At 54.3% G+C, this 21,601-nt stretch overlaps 1 protein-coding gene across 1 annotated transcript; it reads right to left on the bottom strand.

The window, feature by feature from the left end:
- Nucleotides 1–322: 322 nt before the first annotated feature.
- SIGLEC15 (sialic acid binding Ig like lectin 15) lies at nt 323–15,366 on the bottom strand. Its single transcript, XM_046024362.1, has 6 exons — nt 15,315–15,366; nt 8,375–8,434; nt 7,605–7,988; nt 6,125–6,505; nt 4,945–4,972; nt 323–3,283 (listed from the first exon to the last, which is right to left on the bottom strand). Exons 1-6 carry the CDS (start codon nt 15,364–15,366, stop codon nt 3,202–3,204), a joined length of 987 nt encoding a protein of 328 aa, XP_045880318.1. The 3' UTR covers nt 323–3,201.
- Nucleotides 15,367–21,601: the final 6,235 nt, after the last annotated feature.

The raw sequence follows: 21,601 nt of genomic DNA, 5'->3' as shown, positions 1-21,601 counted from the left end.
GGTGAGCAAATTGGTAGAGGGAGTGCCAGAGGGAGTCCCACGGCCTGTCACCGTGTGTGAAAGCCCTCCATCAGAGGAATGCTGCTTCTGCGGTTTCTGGAAGCCCTCCTTCACACTGCACACGGCACAGGAAGGAACAGTGGCCAGTTAGCTCCCTCCCTTGTCAGCCAGGCGGGCCCTGCCAGAGGGAGTCTCAGACTCTAGCTTGCTGAGAATCCCTCGGAGTCCACTGGACCCTGACAACAAGCTAAAAGAGACATTTTGAGAACTGGATAAATACGAATGTGGCCTGTAAGGCAGTATTTAGTTATTGTGAATTTTCTCCAGTGTAATAATGGCATTGGAGTTACGGAGGAGCGCGTTCCCGTTCTCCGGAGATGCCGCTGACGTGGTTGAAGTACTGTGGTGTGTCGAATGGTTTACTCTTGAACGGTTCAGCCTAACACGTGCACATGCACACACACGCGTGTGCACATTAGCTAATATGGCAAAATGATGGAACTGTTGGATGTAGGTGGTGGGTATCTGGACAATCATCTTTTCAGCTGTGTGTGTGCTCACACGTGCAAGTTCGAAAATGATTGTAATACAAAGGTGGGGCCAAATCATGCGGGCATTTGTTTAAAATTCGAGCGCCCACCCACAGAGCCCACTTTTAGGAGGCCCAGGGGGGACTTAGAACAGGGACGTGAGCAAGCTCCCCAGGTGCTCATGAACCCCCAGAAACCATGGCAGAAACACTGCTCGGGAAGCCCAGGGTATCAAGGTGGAAACCCCAGTCCAAGAGTGTGGTACATCTGGGGCGGGTGCAGGCATCCCGCTGGGCCATGCAGGGAGTCAGCACCGCGCTGGGCCGCGTGGGCGCCCCAGCTGCCATCTGCTTCTCGGCCCTGTCGGGGGCAGCGCTGGCCACCCTGTGGGAGGCTCCCCTTGCTGCAGCCCTAGCTCCTGCTGCCTGGCCTCTGCTCTCGTGTTCCAGCAACTTTCAGCTGCATCAATACCATGCCATGTCCGACCACCTGGCCTTTGCTCAGACTGTCCTTTCTGCTTGGAATCATCTTTGTTCTTACCTTCCAATTTACATCCTCCCCCTTGTAGTACCATCTCCATGTCCTCTCCTCCAGGAAACCTTCCCAGGACTGGGTCAGTCATCCTTCTGCATGCTCCCATAGCGCCTTCAGCATACTGTTGCCCTTACATGATTTTCCACCTGCTGGTCTGTCCCTCGCTACCGTGAGAAATCCTGGGGAGTCTTACTGTGGAGCCCTCAGGACTGTTCCCCCTGTTTCTGTTTCCTGATTCCTGGTACAGTGTCGGGTCTCACTGCCCAGCCCCTTGAGGGTGAGTGGGGCACGTGGCTAGTTCTGGCCAATGAGTCCTGCTCTCAAGTGGGAGACCGTCTAGTGCTTTCTTTTTATCTCCAACCCAACAAGCCACAACAAGAGACGGTGGATCCTGGGGGACCTGGGGCCCGGAGTAAGCGCAAGGAGCTGTGCATAGTCATGAAGGGCCTCACTTCGCTGACAGTAAACCCCGACTGTTCTCAGCCACGGTGACTGGGGGTTTGCTGGTGAGCACCGCACAACCGAGCCCAGATGGACTGAGACACACGCCTTATTCATTCCTGTCCAAATGCCTGGCCTGCTTCCTAGCACCAAACAGATCCCTAACAAATAACTCTGCCATGGTCTTCTTGGCTGCAAAATAGGTCTTGAAGTCTACGCAGATATTTCAAGACGCACCACCCCGTGTCCCTCGCTGCTTCTCTGGTGACATGGGACCCTCCATGGAGATGCCTACAGTATCCTTGTATGAGGAGGTGCAAATGCCAGACAGACTCCCAGATGGGTCCCGTGTTAACTCGGAGCTAGTGACACCTGGTGGCCCTGGCCATGGCTCTGGTGAGCAACGGTGCCCCATCACCTACCGCCCTGCTTGTTACCTTGTCAAGATCCCTGAACTTCAGGCCACCTCCCCAGAGAGCATCGGCCGGGGCCCTTCCCTGCTCTGGGTTTCCAGCCTAGCTTTGGGAAAAGCTTCGAGGGAAAGAAAGTTTGTCCCCATCGCCTCTTCAGTCCCCTAACCCCATGGCCCTTTGGTCTTGCCAGCTTGCCCAGGTTTCAAGCACACCTTCTCTCCCATCCCCAGACCCCAAGGACCTCGGGAGCTAAAATGCAGAGCACCCCGCAAAGTCAGTCTGAGAGGCCTTGGGCAGATGCAGGGAAATCGCTGGTGCTTTTGGACCTCACCCATGCGGGGGGCTATGGCTCACAGGGAGAGGTCACCATGGCAGCTGCCGCAGCTGTGGGGTCATCCAGCCCAGACCAGCCCCTCCAGCCTCTCAGTATTTCGTCCTCAAGGACGGTGGATCCCAGATACAGGGAGAGGATGGGTGTTTCACTTCCTTTCCGCAGGGGTCCCAGCTCAGGGCAGTGCAGAGCGGCCGATGGGGTAAGAGGTGGGCAGTGTGGGGGGCAGTCACAGAGGAGACCCTGGGAGGCAGGGGTACGAGGCTTCTCCTTACGGCTGAGTGGACGTTCCCGGGACCACAGGTTTACACAGCCCCAGCCTCAGAAGCCCCGGCTCCAGCTTGGCTCTCTGGAATCCTCATTCTCAGCCAGGCTGGTGTGGGGCCCCACTTGTCCAAGAACTCTCCGCACGTCCCGAGGGTGCCTGCAAGGAGGAGCCCGTGACCCCCTCCCATCCGTACATGGCTCTGTACTTCCCAAAGTACCTTCCCTCTGTTATATCCTCTGATTTTGACAGGCTGAGCAGCCAGGAGGGAAGGATACTATTGTCCATGCTCACGAATAGTTGAACTGAGACCCCCAGAGGTGGAAAAAGTACCCTGGTCCACACAGCGAGTCCAAGCCTGGGAGACCCTCTGACCAGTGTCTGGCCTGTCTTACTAGGATGTTCTATATAGAAAAAGGTGAGAGTTTGTGAGTTTCATGCTGGAGCTCACACACACACTCAAAATGCTGGTCCCACTGTCATAAATATCACAGGGGCTCTGGGACAGACATCCTTGTAAGAGACCACTGAGCCTCTGTGAGCAGGGTCTTGACACCCTTTGTGGGAGGTCACCCAGTCGTGGGCTTCCCACGTGGCTGGGAGCCAGGAAGGCCCGTTGCAGCCAAACCCAGCTTTGGCCTCTGCTCCTCAAGGGGTATGAGTGGATGCCAGCGGCCAAGGGGCTCCTCATGGTACACACATGGCTGCTGGCAGGTTCCGAGGTCTCATCTGGCTCAAATTCTCATAGTTGGACTCCTGAGCCTGGGGCCTGTGGACGGAAAAAGTGGGTTGACCCCCAGTGCACAAGTGGAGATACTCCAACTACCCAAACCATGTCCCAGCAATGGGCAGGAAGGAGAGTTGAAATGGGAGCCCGGCCTAGACCCAACAGAGCGTGGGGACTGACTAAGGTTGGAGAGAGGGCAGCGGCGGCATCTGCGGAGCAGCGGGGAGGCCTCCATGTGGAGGACGGCCTCCTGGAGCCCAGAGGCACTGTCTTCTGGAGGGGAATCTCATCGGTGGCATCAACAGCCGTCTTTGCACCTGGTGCCCTCCACACTCATCTCGCCAGGCGTGGCCTCCTGAGTTCCAGCTGCTCCCCGACTCCTCCCCCGGGAGGTCTTAGCACCCGTCTCAGACGGACCTGTGAGGGCTTGCGTCCCCTCCTCCCTGTTGTCGTCATCTCAGTCAGCGGCACCAAACCAGGGCTCCCTGGCTACCTCCCTCTTTCGTGCTGCCCACCCTGGCCCCTGCTCAGCCCTGCCTTCCGTCTGCCCCCAGCCTCTCGCCTTGGTCAGCAGCCTCCTGGAAACTCTCCGGGCCCCCACTCTTTTTCTGATGGGGTCCCCCAGGTGCTTCCCATCACCATTCAGTGACTTCCCATCGGCCCCTTCCCAGGTCGCCCCTGAGCCTGTGACCCACCCAGCATCGGCCTCCCTCCCTGGGGCTCTGCTGTGTGGCCCTGTCCATTTTCTTCACAGCTTGTACTTTAGAATCGACAAGGACCTTGTTTATGTGTTTACTAAATTCTCCACATTAAAATGTGAGCTTCCTGAAGTTGGGGGGTTTCGCTGTACCGTTAGCACCCAACTCAGTGTCTGGTACACGGCAGGTTCTCCGTAAATGCTTGAGCCCTCAGCTCTCTGATTTAGGTGTCTCAATGAGCTCGTGAGTTAGCAACGCAGAGGGACATCGCACGGGTTCTCAAGAACGCGGGGGACGGCTGAACAGGCAGCTAGAGAGAGGGGCCTGGGCCAGTAGTGTGACTGGTCAAGCCTTCAGGGCATGGACAGGGACAATTATGGGAAAGCCTGGGCTTGTCCAATAAGCCCTGTTCTGCCTCCCCACGTCCCTGTCCCCCAGGCACCCTGCCCGGGGTCAGTGAACTGGAGTCTTTCTTCCACGCAGACCTTCACTTGAAAGGACACGGAGAGAGAAGGGGAGCCTGGACAGCAGGGCCAGCACGTCCTAGCTTAAACCCTCTGAATGTCTAACGGCATTTTGTTTGCGAAGACTTTGGCTCTGGGGAGAATGAGTACCCCAAACAGGCTTTTTTGTGAGTCTGCCTGTTCTAGAACACTGGGAAACAAGAGGAAACACAGCCTCGAGGAAGCACATCTAGGTGCGGACGTAAGATGGAAAAATGACCCTTCAGCACCTTACACGCCAGTGTGAGGCCCAGACTGTAAATGCTGGGGGAGGGGTGGGTGGGAAGAGCAGGTCCCCGTGGCCTGGTCTGGCCCAAAAGGACTTGGGAGACCGAAGAGCAGGGCTTCAGGAGGCTGCGGGGAGGTCAGAACCCTGATGGAGCCCCAGACCCCAGCACCGACCCTCTGCCTGGTCTTTCTCCTCATGCCACGAGCCCCAAGAACCCTGCATGCCTGGGCCAGTGGGGCCTTAGCCCGGGGTGGGTGAAGGCAGGGTACTCACCGTGGGGTGTCCGGGGCGACTGGGTGCTCTGTGTGAGGGACAGAGAGAGAGAGAAGAGGCATGAATCTCCATGGTAGCCGCAGGCCACAGGCCCTGCTGTCCGCTACACCCCACCACGGAAAGTGGTCCAAAGGGACAAGCGACAAACACTAGGTAGCCGGGTACAAAGTGTCCTTAGAGACGACCAGGAGTTAACGATGAGAATCCCTGAGGGAGGAGCAGCCCAGCAGAAAAACCCGCCTTTCTGAGGACCGCGGTGCCCAGAACGCTTGGTGGGTCTGAAAAACTGGCAAGAAAAGACAAGACGGCGAAGCCACAGCAAAGGCCACAGCCGGGGCAGCTGTGACTAATTTTGGATTTCGTCCCAGGAGAGTGTGAGGCGGGTGCTGCTGACCTGGAAGGTCTGAGAGGCTCTGGGAAGCCCCTGCGGAGAGCATGAGCCCGTTTCCCATCCAGCTCTGCGAGAGCCACGTGAGGTGAGCGGCGGGTCCCGAGGACACCCTGCTGTCACACACGCACACTCCCGCACCTGCCGAACCCTGGGCTACCAACACCATCAGCTCCCTGCCCCCGTTCCTGATCCAGCCGCCCCGTACTTGTAAGGCCTTCCCTCCTGGCCTAGCGGGATGTCCCACCAGAGTGAGGCGTGCCGTGCCCTGGGCCTCTGTGGCACTTGGGCTCCAGGACAGCCCTGCTCCCCGCAGACTGCAATTGCTCTCTTACTCCCCAGCATCCCATTCAAGGGCCGGGCTTATTCATCTCTGCCTTCTGAGCACCTACACAGCACACAGTAGGTCCTCAGGGTGCTTACTGTAACAGAAGGGAATGCTGCTATTTGGGAAGGTCTATGTGGAAGGACCAGGGAGGAGTCATTTAGGGGGGTGCGGGGAAGAGCGGCAGCTGAGGTTTTTGGGTCTCTATCTCTGCGTCTCTAGGCTAGAGGCAAGTTCCTTCACTCCTCTGACCTCAGCTTCCTTAGTGTAAAATGGGCTCCTGCTCGTTTCCCCCTCCTGAGCTCTATGTTGGGAGAGATGAGGCACGGGGCGTGGGGGGGGAAGTTGGGGGGGGGGGGCACAAAGTGTGTTGGGGCTGAGTCCTGCCGGGTGGTCGCCAGGCGGTCTTACCTGGGCGGAGAGCACCTGCCCACCCCTCGCCCCCACCCCGCCCCGGGTGCGCTCACCTAGGCGGCGGCGGGCTGCAGCGCGAGCGGCCAGAACGCCGAGCAGCAGCAGCGCCTTGAGGCCTAGCGCGCAGAGCGGAAGGGCGAGGGCCGGGGCCGCGGAAGCGCCGTGGAATCGGAACAGGTAGACGCTGGCCTCTGCGCGGCCCAGGCTGTTGGAGGCCGTACACGTGTAGCGGCCGTCGTGGGCCAGCGCGGACAGCTCGGCGGTCACCTGGTGGCCGTGACCCTGGCCTGGGCCCGGCACGGCGGCGGAGCCATTGCCCAGGGCCGGGCCGGACCAGTCCAGGGCCGGCAGCGGCTCCCCTTCCGCGGTGCAGAGAGCGCGGAAGGCGTGCGTCGGGCCAGGCAGCACCGACAGGTTGACGATCCGCGGGGCGGCTTCGGGCGGCGACGGGGTGGAGGGGGGGGCGGGGGAGAAAGAGAACTGTGGTCAGAGAAGCGGCGGGGAAGGGCAAGGGCAAAGGGGGACCCCTCTCAGTTCCTTTCGGTCACCAAGAGATTTGGGGCGGGTGGCGCAGAGAGGAGGGAGTAGGCGCTCTAGCGCCACGGTGCCAAGGTCCCCATAGAGATGTGGCCTTCGGCAAGTTATTAGGAAGCTCCATGCCTCAGTTTCTTCATGCGTAAAATGGGGATCACTTACCTTATGGAGTCGAGAAGATTTGGCAACTTAATACATGTGAGGTGCTTGGATTCGGGCCTGGCTCATAGCAAATGCTCACTCAGTGGTCGTTACTGTGGCTGTAGCTCAGGGCTGGGGACTGTCTGCTGGTAGGCTTTCAGGGGCACTTCCCGCTCCCAGACAACCTCACCAAGATCTAGAGTTGAATGTTTCGGTCTATGGCAGGGCAGCGCAGGCCCTGGGAAGAAACTGACATGCACTTGGAGAGGAGGCCCAGCCAGCCCAAGGGCGCATGGAAAGTTCTCGGCAGAGTGGAACCCATAACGGGATCCTCACCACAGGAAAGGCTGGGATTTTAAAAAGTTCCCCAGTTCATTCCAGTGTGCAGCCAGAGTGGAGAACCACTGCTCTAGGGACCAGGGACCCTGGTTCCCACTTTTTTTAGGGTCTAGCAAAGTACTGTGCACTTGGCGGCTCCCTGGGCATCTCTCTGGCGGGCTGTGAGTGCCCTTCAGTGCACAGAGCACACATCCCACGGTGGCCCTTGCCATTACTGTTCAACTCGTGTCCCTACCCCTAGACTGAGAGCTACTGGGGCCGTTCACTCCCTACGAACTTCATCTGGATGCCCATTCCCCCGGCACCGCTCAGTTCTTCTCGGGGCCAACATTCTGCACTTCTAACAAGTTCCTGGGCGGCCCGCATCCATCTCCAGGTGTGCGGCCCCCTGCCCTGCAGAAAGGTGCTGTGCGTCGCCCCTCTCTCCATGCCGTGGCAGAAGCTGTGCGGGCGCCCTGAAGCCCCGGGGACACGGCGGGAAGGCGGGCCAGAGGCGGGTGGGAAGGGCGCAGCGCTCACCGGTCACGCGGAGCCGGATGCCGTGGCGGCTCTCGTAGCGGTCGTGGACGTCGCCGGCGAACTCCACGCGGCAGAAGTAGCGGCCATCGTCCGCCAGGGCGAGGTGCTCGACACGCAGCGACAGGTCGTTGCGGCGCGGGTTGCCCAGCAGCCGGAAGCGGCCGTGCAGGCTCAGCGCCGTCTGGCAGAGCTCGCTGCCCCGCGCCGCCTCGCACCGGAACACCTGCGGGCCCGCGTAGGCCTCGCCCGCGCGCCAGATAGCCGTGAGCGGCCCGTCGTAGTGGCGGTGCGGGTGCGTGAAGGTGCAGGGCAGCACGGCCGCCTCGCCCGCCGCCGCGCTCACCTCGGCCGGCACCTGCATGGACCAGCGCTGCGCCGGCACACCTGCGGGCGGCCAGGAGTGTCAGGGGACTCTGGGGGAAGTCCTCGCTGGGGAGCCTGGAACCCGCAGGACTCAGGGAGCACCCCGGGGGGGGGGCTGGAAACCCCAGGATTTCAGGAAGCATCTCCCCTCTGGAGGCCCAGAAACCCACCGTGTGACTCAAGAGGCACCCCCCAGGATCTTGACTCCCATGACTCTCGAGGTGCCTGGCCCCTCTCCGCCCTTCTCTGTGAGTATTTGCTTCATTCCGGGAGGTCCCACCTACAGGCCCATTGACCCCATACTCTTTCCCAACCCCTGCCCTGCGGCAGACAAGCCCCAGGATCCGTGGTTACCACACAGCCCCAAGCACCCCCTCCTCCGCCATGGTGAAAATAAAAACACTTACTATGCACCTCTGTGTTGAGCAAGTTTCCTGTAGTATCTCTTTTGGTTCTCACAAACGCTCCTAGATGGAAGCACAGTTATCCTTGAGTTACATGTAAGAGACTGAGGCACAGAGAAGTTGAGTAAGTACGTAAGGTCACACAGCCAAGAGGAGGCACAGCCAGCTTTCCAACCAGACTGCCTGACTCCACAGCCAGCAGTCTAGGGCACTAAAGACAGGGAAGCTTGGGCCTCATCCAAGGAGCCCAGCGCTCCCCGTTAACAGAAGAGAAAGAGGCCTCAGCGAGGGATGGTAGGCTCCGAACTTAATGTGTTTAGCTGGTGGATGAGGTCCCTTTAGAATCCAGGTCAACCCAGAGGGCTTCCCAAAGCCCGACAGGGAGCTGAGAGCCCACGAGCGGTAGATCTTCGTGCTGTGCTCTTGCTCCGGGCTTAGTTTCCTCACCCCCCGTGCTGTGAGCCTCTGAAGTACGGTGGAGCTCAGTTCTGGAAGCTGTGCTCTGCCTCCAGCTCCAAGATGGCTGGAGAGCCCCTGTCCCTGTCATAGCATGCATGTGCTGCTTTGGGGAGGGGGTGAGCGGGTGGGTGAGGGGGGATGTTGGGGCTGGGCCTCGGAGGACCAGGCTAGGTGGGAATGGTGTTTCCCTGAGGAGGGAGGACAGGCTGGTAGGTCTAGCCCAGCTCGAACCCCGAATGCAGTTCTCAAAAGGGATCTTGAGAGGGAATAATACAGCTGCTTTTATATTTCCCGAGAGCTTTGTAATCCACACGGTTCTTTTATATACTTCCTGTCACAGGACCCCCAAGTCACCCTGGGGGAGAAAGGCAGGGGGATATTGTTATAGATCAGAAAACGGAGGCCCAGAGTCACACAGAAGATGGGAGAAACCCAGCTTTTCTGACTCCACGTCCAGTGCTCCTTACTTATTGGGTGTACGTCGTGCCTTGGGTAGGAATCTCCTCAGCCCGCAGCCAGTGACCACCCATCCTCCAAGAAGCCTAGTCCGTCGATGAGTTATCTACAGGTGATCACAATCCTCCCATATAGAATCAACATCTATCACTACTCACATGACCACGTTGTTCTTGGGAGAACGCACATTCCCGCGCGGTGAGGGCCCTTCTGGGACCCGTCTTGGCTAACATGGACCCATTAAGCCTTCCCTTCTCTGGTGGAAGTCCCAGGCCCTCCCCTGCCTCTCCCCTTTCTCCCTTCCTGCTTCGTGCTCTCTCTGCAGCATAGCTGCCTGAGCTGGGGCCTCCAGGTGTGTGCGCAGGTGTGTGCCGCAGGTGTGTGCCACGGGTGTGTGCTGCGGGTGTGTGCTGCGGATGTGTGCCGCAGGTGTGTGCTGCACTAGCAGCGTGGGGGTACGAATTGGGTTGTGTGAGCTCTGCCTCATATAAAACCGCACTTTGGGCTTAGGCCAAGCTTGCCATCAGATAAAAACCACAAGTTCTATTTTCACACAATGTGCTTGTAAGCCAGCTCTGGTTTCTGCAGGACAAGTGAATTATGCTTTTGACCCGAAGTGGAGGACGTGACATTTATCTCCAGTTAAGAGCTTGTTTGTTCTGTTGTTAATAATCAAAGGGCCTGGTTTCAAATTTGAGAAACACTTTCTGAAGCTTTTCCTGGTTTACTCAGCACTCCCAGGTGCAGAAAGTGTTTCCCCCATCTTGAGGCTCAGCCTGTGCCTCGGTTTCCCTACACTTCCCACCCTCTGTAACCTCAGGCTCCTCTGATCTCCTGCATCTTGCAGGCGTCCTGGAGCCAGGTGCCGATCCCCCCAGGTAGGTTTTGCTATTGTGCACTCATCGATGAGCAAACACATATCAGACACGGTCCCACTCTAAGCCAGGCACTTGGATAGAAGCCAGGGTTACAAAGATCAATCGGATGGCTTATCAGCCTGCCGGAGCTCACCACTCAGAAAGGGAGACAGATCTGTGAACATAATTACACTGCAGCCTGCCAGGTCCACTAATGAGGGACACCGACAATGTTTCCTTTGTCTGAACAAGATTCCTGGCCTATTTCACTCACCACCTTCCTCCCAGCCAACCCCGGGCCTCTGCTGAGTCGTCCTCCAGAGGGAGGCGTTCCCCCAACCCCCAGCCTGGGTCTGGCATCCTTCCCCTGTGCCCCAGGGCTGACAGACGTACTTTCTCCATGTGGGCATGGACTAGTCAACTGTGTGTCCTGCCCAGGCACCCAGAAGCTCTGGAGGGCGGATCTGTGGTCGTATTTGTGTTGTTACTGTCTCACCAGGCACTTGCCACATAGTAATCGCTGTTGAATTGCTGTCATAGGGCAGAAGGGAGGGTGACCAGGCTGGCAGGGGAGGGTGGTGGGGGCTGGGGGAAGAGGTGTGCAAATATCAGGCAGGGAATGCTTGGAGGGAGAGAGGAGGCATTCTTTCGGCGGAGCCTCGAGAAAGAAGTGGGATTTGCCAAACCTTGGCGTAGACTGAAGGCGCTCTAAGCGAAGGCGGCAGGTGGGCAAGACCACAGAGGCAAGGATGTCAGCATCGGGGGGACAGGGCATGCCCAGATAATGGGGCCAGAGTACACAGTGCTTTGGGTGCTCACTGGGAGACAGTCCTCATATCATTTCATGTGCACGACAGCCCATGAGGGACTGGCAGTAGCTCCTTTTGGAGAAGGGAGGACAGAAGCTCAGAGAGGCAACGTGACTGTTGCAAGTTCGTCTGACCAACCAGAAGCAGAGCCAAGGCTTCCCTGTTTGTGGTTCCTGTTCCTACTTTGTCCCTGTGCTGTATTGCCCTGGCGTGACAGCCCAGTTTGGAAACATCCTGAAGTGTGATACAAATGGTAGCCCTTGCCCCCAACCCCTCCCTCTCCCTGGAGGCTTCTGCTGTAGGAGCTGAGCGGGCACACAGAGGCCCTTTGAGCCGGTCGTAAGATCTTGGCTCCTGTCAGGGGATGGGGGGGGGGGGATTTGTGTTTCCTGTTTACCTGCTGGATGGTGTTTCAAGAGGCCAGCGCCTGGACTCCCCCTTACATGGAGACTTTGAGCATAGGGTGAGGGTGGGCGGTCCCAGCAGGGATAGCCCAGGGGAGCAAATGCAAGTGCTTTGCAGGAACCCAAGCTCCCAGCACCTTGTGACATGTGTCCCTCCCTCCAGCAGCTCTTGCCCATATTTAGCACAACGGTGGGGATACTCTTGGACTGAAACCTTGGCCACTGGTTGTAGAGTCTCTGATCTCCCTGCCTCGGGACCGTTAAACCTCCAGGGTCAACAGGAGACCCAGACTCTTCTCGCTATCCAGTACACCGCCACTCCATGGTGGCCCTGCCTTCCAGCTTTGGCACAGCTGGACCTGGGGGACAATCTCACGTGTGCTCATTCTTTCCCTGACTTTTATGAGCACCCGGTCTGAGCCTGGCACTGTTCTAGGCTCCTTCGCTTACTTACTGGGGGATCTTTGGGTAGGTTACTTAATATCCCAGGGGTTGGGCTCCTCCGCTGCCAAATGGGGCACCTAACACCTTCCTCACGGACTTGAGGGTTGAGTGAAGCCACATGTAGCTTGCCCAGCAAATGCTCGATGACTTTAGCCCCCTGCTCCCGCCAGCCCTGCAGAGGGAGTGTGGCTGCAAGGGAGCGGGGTGGGGGCACCGAGCAGTGATAAGGAGGTGCTCTGGGCATGCATCTCGAGGTGATGCAGCAGGGCTGAAGACGTGGTACCTTGACATCCCACCTTTTGTAGCTCATGTTGGCATCTTAGATCACAGGGGCAGTCACAGCTGACTGTGGTCTAGGGCGTGTCGACCACGGGGCGCTCTCTCCAAAGTGCCCACTTAGCTGGTCTCTGTCCGTGCTCCCCTCAGCCTTCTCAGGGCCCTGCTCCCCGCCCATCCTCCTCTGCCCCAGCTAGGACTTCTCAGCCCCTGCTGCTGGCCGCAGGAGCCATCAGGAGCAGAAGCAGCATCCTGGCTCATGAAACTCCCCCATTCATTTCCTTCGGGACCCATGACAGCAGGCCATCTTCTCCCCAGCCTTTCCCTGAACACCCCACCCCAGCGCTTCCCTGCACCCCCATGAGCTAGGGCAACTGCTGTGATTTGTCTTGCCTTTTGGTTTGTTTTTCGGCAGTGGTTCCAAGCTAGTAAATTCCTCTGAGCCGGGCTGTGCTCCGGGCTCACCACCACGGCACTCAGGTGGTAGAAAAGGTAGGCCTTGCCCCCCGGAGACTCCAGCAGTTCAGTCCAGGCTGTGACACCCCAGAAAACTCACCTGACTCCCATGGGCCTCATTAAAGTAGGGACAAGGGTCCTCGCTTGTAGAGCTGTGGTGGAGAGTGAACGAGCTGCTTGTCAAGGCTGACACAAGTCCTTGAGGATGACCGCTACTCTGACCCCTCTACCTGCTTCTCGGAGGGCTGTGGACCAGCTCAGCCTTGTCCAAGGTCACCCAAGCGGTCAGAGCTCCCAGACCATTGTTCTTCCCACCTGCCTGTTCCCTGGCATCTCCAGCTTTCCAGGGGCAGACGTGTGGGGAGCCAGAGAGGGAAGACAAGGGAGAGTGTGCATGAGCCCCTGGGAGATTTGGGGCTGCCCCAGGGCACTGGGTGCTGGGGGGTGGGTGGCGTCGGTATGAAGGAGAAAGGCACAGGAGGTAGAAGGGGGGTTCCTGGACGAATTCCTCCCACTTCACTTTTGCCAAGGTCCTGCCCTGGTCCTCTGCTCAGAGATGTGTTTGGGGAGGAGACTGGGACTTCGGGAACCAGCTCAGGAAGCCCCAGGGTTCCCGCATTGCAGCCAATGCCAGGCTGGTCCTCCGGCTTCCTGTCTAGGCCTGCTGTCCCATGGAGCAGCTCACAGGCGAACGTCTCCAGGAGGGGTTTCAGAAAGCGGGATCCCCTCAGCTAGATCCTGGACCTTTCGGGGTAGCCGTGAGTATGAGAAAAAGTAATCTCCTCCCTCAGAAGCCTCAGCCTCCCTGGGTAAATCTGACCCACAGTGGGAGCGCTTGTGTGGTTTGGGTTTTGTTCTTGGACACGTGACCGCTCAGGCTTCCTCTAAGTCTTTTCGTCTTTAACTGATTCATAGCAGCTGACCCTCAACTGGAGGAAGGAAATCAACCCAAACCACCTCCCACCCCCACCTCGCCTCTCTCCAGGGTATGTGACTTCAGCAAGATTTCCCTGTCATTTATGGCACAATCACTCAGCCCCAGGACCGGGCTGGCAGGCTTTTATCCACGATCTAATCGTCCTTCACAACACCCGACCAGGCGCCAGCGTCCCCACTTTACTGATGCTTCGAGGAGTTAGACCACCTGCCCAGGGCCACACAGCTAGTAAACAGCAAAGCCGGATTCAAAGGTGTATGTGACATTGACACTCACGTCTGAACCGCTCTCTTACCAGCCCCGGGTCCGGGCGGGGTCCCCTCCTCCAGCCCCCATTGTCTGAGTGGGACCCAAACCTCAATCATCCCAGAAAGTCGGCGAAGTTATGTCACTCTGGGAAAAGAGAGCCTCCCCCTTCGTCGCCCCCACCACTGGGTGTGTGGTGGGACAGGCGGCAACCAGGGGTGGGGGCCCGTGGGGGCCTGGTCTGGAGCCGCACATCCACCCACACCCCCCGTGGGATGTCTCTGCGCCTCTGTTGTCTCATCCGGGAAAAGGAAATAGAGTAGTTCCTTTCTCAGTCGGTTCCGAGGCTTACGCGCCGTTCTAATTAGTGCCCAGCACGTCTAAGAGCCGTCTGTAGGCGGTGGCTGCAATGATCCAGACCAGACCTGACCTGGACGCTGCCTGTGTTGAATGCTCCAGAGGAGGGAGAAGGAGCTAAAGGGTGGGAGTTGATCATCCAGTCGTGGAGACAGGACCCCAGACGAGGAACATGGACTAACTCAGAGCACCATGATGCCAGTGAAGTCACTGCGCCGCACGTGACGGCCCGTGGCCTCGCTGGTGGGGGCACTGATGCCGAGTCCAGGGGCCCAGTCACGGGAGGGGCTGGAGCTCAGAGGATGGTCTCTGTCATTTATCCTGGTTGCCCCCAACTACCTCATGCCTCAGAATGACCCGAGAGACGGGGACTCGGTGGCACAGTTGGTTATGTGTCCCACTTTGGCTTTTGGCTCAGATCTGATCTCAGGGTTGTGAGACTGAGTGCGCTCGGCGCAGAGTCTGCTGGAGTTTCTCTGTCCCCCTCCTCCCAAAATAAATAAATAAATACATCTTTTTAAAAAAAAGTGACCGGAGAAGACGGTTGAACATGCAGACTCCCGTGCCCTGCCGCCTGATACTCTCCTTCTGCAGGTCTGGCGAAGAGCCAAAGGAACTGCACTTAGGTGAATGGCCCTCTTGCCACGCAAATTCTCAGGCAGTTGGTCCCCAACCAAAACACTGTTCCCGGGGACATCAAGTCACTGAGCTGAGTGACCAATGACATTGTCACTTAAGCCCGCTACGGAATCCCATTCAGCTCTTGGGGTTCCCACTGGGTGCTCAGGGTGCCCTCTCTCACTTGCCCCGTGCCCTGTGGGAAATCACCCCCACCCTTACCCCAAACCATTGCGTGCCTCCTCCCCCCCACTCTGGGCTGTGCCCATCGAGACATACAGCACTTGGAGGACCACAACCCCCGAAGTCCCTCAGAGCCTGGACTGTCCTCTCCCGAGCCTGCCCGTCATCTCCCTGGATCCTCACCTACAGGTGGGGCCACAAAAGCCCCGAGAAATCAGAGGATTGCCCCAGGTCACTGGAAAGCGAAGGCAAAACCCGGGCTTGAACTTCTGACTTCCATAGCCTCCGCTTCCTGGAGTGTGCAGCTCTCCCCCTCCGCAGGCCTGGAGGCTCTGGGTGAACCCAGCTGCCCCAGGTGCGAGGAGAGAAGACCGTTCCTGCGGTTTTGTGAGCATCTATTTTGTTCTGAGCGTGAGCCAGAGAGAATAGTGGCAGACTCACCCATTGGGAGGATGCCCACCAGGCAGACCAGGAGTCCGATGGACCGGTCCATGTTGTAAGCATCTGAAGACCCCAGGCCAGCCCCACGCTCAGCTCAGCCACCAGGGAGAGGCCTCTCTGGTGAGGCTGTGGGAGAAGGCAGGGGAGGGATGGGCGGTGTGCCCAGGTCTGCACCCCTACCGGGCTCCGGGCATGGGAGGAACTAGGGAGACGTGGTCAGGCAGCCTGGTTATGATTCAATGAGGCCCGTGGGGTTTAGTCATGTGGAAAACTAACAGGGGAACCACTCGGATGATTTTCCAGGACAGGAAACAGAGAAGTACACGAGGAAGATGAAGGGTCCTTTCCATGGCCTCTGGTCCCTTTGGAAAAACTGCTGTTCTTACGGGGCCGGCCTTTCCTTCCTCCTTCCCTCCCTCTCCCCTCCCTTCTTTTCTTCTCCTCCCTCCTTCCTCCCGCTCCCTCCCTTCTCTTTCCTTCCTTCCTTCCTTCCCTCTTTACCTTCCTGCATTTTAAAAAAAAATATTTTATTTATTTGACAGAGAGAAATCACAACTAGGCAGAGAGGCAGGCAAAGAGAGAGGAGGAAGCAGGCTCCCTGCAGAGCAGAGAGCCCAATGTGGGGCTCGATCCCAGGACCCCGGGATCATGACCTGAGCTGAAGGCAGAGGCTTTAACCCACTGAGCCACCCAGGCGCCCCACCTTACTGCATTTTTAATGTGCCAGTATAGGTTTTCTTTTTCATTTCTTTTTTTTTTCTTTTCAGAGAAAGAGAGAGAGGGAGACAGTGTGCTCCGGAGAAGGGGGTCAGAAGTGGGCCTCACAGTGGGACTCAAGCTCACCACCCTGAGATCATGACCTGAGCCAAAATCAAGAGTCTGAGGCTTAACCAGCTGTACCGCCCAGGCGCTCCCAGCGTGGGTTTTCATCTTGATGGAGCTGTCTTACTGTGGCCATACAGATTTTGAAGTCGTGATTATTCACAGAAGAATAATCATCTCCCAAACGTAGTCATCACTGACAATGGTTACATGACCAAGATGCATAAAAGGGAAATAGTAAAATTATTAAGCAAATCAATCCAGACAAAGATGTCAACATGCTCAGAACATCAAAATGTCAGATAGAAATATCCTACTCCAGGGGCAGAAACTTTGTAGCTGTTGCAAGGTTGCCAGAAAGCTGGACAGAAGAGCAACCAGGTAAGGGGCTGGCAAAGGTGAGCCAGTCCGTGGCTAGAGGGAAATGTTTTAGTGAGAATAAAGGCTAATCTATTGTAAGGGGGGAGGCTCTCAAATACAATAGATTGAAAAAAACAGAAGGTGATTTCTCTCCCATGTGACAGTCCCGAAGTGAGCTGTTTATGTTGGCAGGTGACTTGTCTCTCCTGGTCATTCTGGCATCCAGGTTCCTCCATACCCTTACAGCCTCACCCCCTTCCCCTGCGACATTGCGAATGCCTCTTAAGGCCGAAGGTGGGAATCAGGCTTGTTTACCGGGAAAGACAGAAACTCTAAGTCAGTTGGCCTGTGCTTTGGGTTATCCGTGATCCAAAAGTTGTATACGTCACATCCACTCCCATCCACTGGCCCCGCTGCAAGGGAGCCCTGGAAGTGAAGGCACTAGCAACGCGATGCTGTGGCCACGTTACAATTTATTACTATAGACGCAGGGAACAGATGTTGCCGGGTACTTAGTTACCTGCCTCTGCTATGAATGTTTGCTAGAACTGTAGAAAACTAAACTTTGGAAAAGAATCGATTCCATAAGCTCTAAGATGTCATTGAAGGTTGCAGCCTTATTTTATGTATTTTATATAGCACTAAGAGAGAGAGAGAGAGAGAGGGAGAGAGAGAAAACCTTTCTACCTTTTTATAATTGTAAGATGCCATTGACTATAACATGTACCCAGAATTCAGAAATGTGAAAAACTGGACATCTTAAAATGGATGAGATATAGTTCCTTTTTAGCTTTTTGGTTACATATTGTCAGTAAGAAAAGACTTTTCAGAGAGGTCACCTGTCCTCCCGATGCTAGAAGGAGCAGAGGGAAGAGATGCGAGTCTGTGGTTAGGTCAGGGTTTTACAGATACTCTTCCTCAGGTTAAAGAGGCTTTTCCTTCTACTCCTGGTTTGCTGAGAGTTGTTAGCATGACTTCGTGTTGAATTTTCTCCAAAATGTTTTCTGCTTTGATTGAGATAATTCTAAGATTTTTCCTCTTTAATGAATTACATTGATTGATCTTTCTAATTGAACCAGCCTTGTGTTCCTGAGATAAGCCACACTCGATGGCGTATTATCCCTTTTCCATATTTCTGGGTTCAATTTGCTAACGTTCTGTTGAGGATTGTTTGCGACCCTGAGGGATATTGATCTGCGGTTTTTGTACCTTGCAGTGTCTGTGCCTGGTTTGGGCATTAGAGGAACTCTGGCCTCGTAGAAGGAGTCAGGACATGTGTCCTCCTCTTCTCTTTTCCGAAAGAGGTTATGAATTGGTATTATGTCTTCATGAAATATTTGGTAGGATGCCTCACTTGAACCAAATCGTCTGTGCCTGGAGTTTTCTTTCTGTTGGAAGGTTTAAAACTATGAATTTAACTTATTTGACAGAGTCCTACTCAGATGATCAATTGCTTCGAGAATAAGTTTTGGTAGGCCATGGGTTTCAAGGAAATGGTCCATTTTATCCGAGTTGTTGAAATTATGGGCACAGAAGTGTCCCTAATATTCCCTTATTGTTTCTTTCATGTCTGTGAGGTCTGTCAATCTTTCATTCCTGAATAAACAGGACTTGGTTTTCTTTTTTATAGATTATTAAAAATTTTTTTAATTTAAATTCAATTAACACGTAGTGTATTATCAGTTTCAGACGTAGAGGTCAGTGATTCCTCAGTCTTCTGTAACATCCAGAGCTCATTACATCACGTGCCCTCCTTAATTCCTGTCACCTAGTTACCCCGTCTCCCCACCCCTCCCCTACAGCTCCCCTCGGCTTGTTTCCTACAATTAAGAGTCTCTTCCAGTTTGTCTCCCTCTCTGATTTCATCTTATTTTTCCTTCCCTTCCCCTATGCTCCTCTGTTCTGAATGAACAGTACTTTAAAAAGTCCAAGTTCAAAAAATTTTGAACCCGTATCATATCCCCAGTGCAATGCTGGACACTCTCAGACATATGGAAAAGCAGCTTCCAGTAGTGGTTTCCAGTGTAACCAAGTGTGCTGGGAGCAGTGACTCGGCTCTCAGCCCCAAACTTCCATTGCTGACACTCTGCAAACCACATTCTTCAGACACGCTTGCTGGCCAGTGGAAGGCACCAGAATGAGATGGGGAACTGGGCTCCCAGCTCCCGTCAGCATGGCTCCAGCACCTGATGAGAGTTCTGGGTCCAGCCTCCATGTTCTTTTGGCAGTGGAAGCCTGCTGCGTCCCCTCGGGGGTACAGCACCAGCCAGTCATGTCTGTCCCCCTCCCACATTATCGTCTGAGCATTAGTGGCCAGCATGAGCTGGCCAGCAGCTGTGCGGGGGCCCCTTCCTCTGAGCTCTGAGACCTCGGTAACCTTACCTCCCCCTACCCCCCAGCCCTGGGAGGGGTAGCAGCGTCCTCTAGTTACTAATATTTGGCCGCTCAGAATCTCCTAGTTTCTCATTTATCATTCAATTATTTGTGTATATAATTGTGTATATAATTTACTGTGTTTGATACATGACCTTGGCAAATCTCAGTTCAAGAGTTCAATTCTCCCCAAGTTCATCTCTAAATTCAAAAATCTCAATCAAAATATCAATAGGCTTTTTTTTTTTTTTTAAACAAGCAGATTCTTAAATTTATATGGAAAGACAGCGGAACTGGAAAAGCCAGAATTGGTTTTTGGAAAAGAAGAATGCATTGGGAGGACTGTGGCTCTGTGATTTTGAGAACCATGATAAAGGTTCCGAAAATAAGATAATGTGGTATTAGTGGGATGATGGCCACAAAGACCAGTGAGCCAGAACTGAGAGTCCAGAAATACCAACGCAGCCAGCTGATTTTTGATAGAAGTCCAAAGGCAGGGGCGCCTGGGTGGCTTAGTCGTTGGGCATCTGCCTTCAGTTCGGTTCATGATCCCAGCATCCTGGGGTTGAGCCTGGCATTGAGCTCTCTGCTCGGTGGGAAGCCTGCTTCTCCCTCTCCCACTCCCCCTGTTTGTGTTCCCTCTCTCACTGTCTCTGTCAAATAAATAAATAAAATCTTAAAAAAAGAAAAAAAGAAGTCCAAAGGCAATTTGATGGAGAGAGCACAATCTTTTCAACAAATGGTTTTTGAACAATTAGATGTCCCTATACCCAATAGATAAATAAATATTTAAAAAAAGGACCTTGACCCATAAATCACACCTTATACAAAAATTAACCAAAAATATAGTATAGACCAAAATGTAAAATGTAAAACTATAAAATTTCTAGGGGAAAATAAGGAAAAAAAACCTTTGTAAGCTTAGGTTAAGCAAAGAGTACTAATTAAAAAGATGATGAACTGGATTTTGTTAAAATCAAAAACATTGACTCTCCAAAAGACACTGTTAACAGAGTGGAAAGACAGGCCCCAGACTGGGAGCAAATACCTGCAAATCTCATCTCTGACAGAGGATCCGTATCCAGAATATACAAAGAACTCTAAAAAACCAACAATAAGAAAAGAATAATTAAAAAAAATTCAGATTCGAACAGACACTTCACCAACGAAGTTATATGATGGATGGCCAATAAGCTGATGAACACACACTCAACACCCTTAGTCATTAAGGAAACGCAAATTAGATTTACAACGAGATACTGCTCCACACCCTGTAGAATGGCGACGAAAATAAAGGATACTGATAATATGGGTGCTGAAGAGTCACAGGACCTCCGACCTGGCATGTATTGCTGGTGGGAATGCAAACTGGTACTGTGAACTTTGGCAAGTTAGAAAAGTTAAGAAGTTCTTACCATGCAGCCCTGCAATCCACTCCTAGGTTCTAACCTGGTGAAATAAAAATTTATGTTTTCAAGAAGTCTGTATGAAAATGTTTATAGCATGTGTCTTCATACTCACCCTAAACTGGAAACAGCCAGATGCCCCTCATGGTGAGTGACAAGCTGTCCTACAGGCACACAGCAGAGTGTTAGGCCCAGACAGCCAGGAAGAAACCACTGCTTTACACAATAGCATGGATGAACTAAATGCATTTTGCTTGGTGAAAGAAGACAGGCCCAAAAGGGTGCATCTGGTATGATTTCGTTCATGGAACAGGCAAAAACCACAGGGAGGGAAAAGAGATCAGTGTTAATTACCCAGGTAGGGGATAACGTAGGAACTGACAGCAATGGAGCAGCAGGAGGGAATTTGGGGGGGATGGAACTATGCCTGGGGCAGTAAACACGTGCTTCTATTTGTCAAATTGCAAATGCAAATGCAAAGAATTATACACTACAAAGGATGAGTTTTACATACGTAATTTAAAGAAATTAACCAGGATATGAGGAGAACCTCAAACAGAATACAAAAGATAACAAAACAACTGAGTGTATTACAAAAGAATAACTTACTCTTGGGGCGCCTGGGTGGCTCAGTGGGTTAGGCCTCTGCCTTTGGCTCAGGTGATGATCTCAGGGTCCTGGGATGGAGCCTTGCATCGGGCTTTCTGCACAGCAGGGAGCCTGCTTCCCCCTCTCTCTCTGCCTACTTGTGATCTCTATCTCTCTGTCAAATAAATAAAAATCTTAAAAAAAAAAAGAATAACTTAGCCCACAGGAAAGAATACAGGATAGCCTTAAGTTTCTCTGGAAAACAGTGTTTTGACAGAATGCCCGGGTTAAGACAAAACACTGTACACGACCACTGCACTGTAGTTAGCAAATTTATTTCTCACAAGGATAGAGCTAGAGATTCTGAAACTATGTATGTGTACAGGAGCAGATAAGCAGATAAGATGTAGACAATGAGTCAGACATCTCTCTGCTGGAAAAAAAAAAGCTACAGTTAAAGAAAGGGGAAAGGCTAGAAGGACCCTTGTTACACTGGATTGGAATTGGGGGTGTCAGAATAAAATCTTGGTTTTAAAGTGTATATACAGGCACCTGGGAAGCTCAGTCAGTTAAGCGTCTGCCTTCAGCTCAGGTCACGATCCCGGAGTTCCAGGATGGAGCCCTGCATCAGGCTCCCTGCTCAGCGAGGAGTCTGCTTCTCCCTCTGCTCCTCCCCCATTCATGCGTGCTCTTTCTCTGATAAATAAGTATATGTACAGATAGATGCAGAGCCATAGA

The sequence above is a fragment of the Meles meles genome, chromosome 12, assembly GCF_922984935.1.
Source record: "Meles meles chromosome 12, mMelMel3.1 paternal haplotype, whole genome shotgun sequence".
Lineage (NCBI taxonomy): Eukaryota > Metazoa > Chordata > Mammalia > Carnivora > Mustelidae > Meles > Meles meles.
The sequence above is the reverse complement of the archived record's forward strand: the minus strand, read 5'-3'. Positions and strand labels throughout refer to the sequence as shown.

Coding starts and splice junctions, on each gene's coding strand:
- SIGLEC15 (XM_046024362.1), bottom strand. CDS start 15,366: ATGGACCGGTCCATCGGACTCCTGGTCTGCCTGGTGGGCATCCTCCCA. Junction 7,989..8,374: donor GCTCAACACAGAGGTGCATA/GTAAGTGTTTTT, acceptor GGCCGCCCGCAG/GTGTGCCGGCGCAGCGCTGG. Junction 6,506..7,604: donor CATCCGGCTCCGCGTGACCG/GTGAGCGCTGCG, acceptor CGCCGCCCGAAG/CCGCCCCGCGGATCGTCAAC.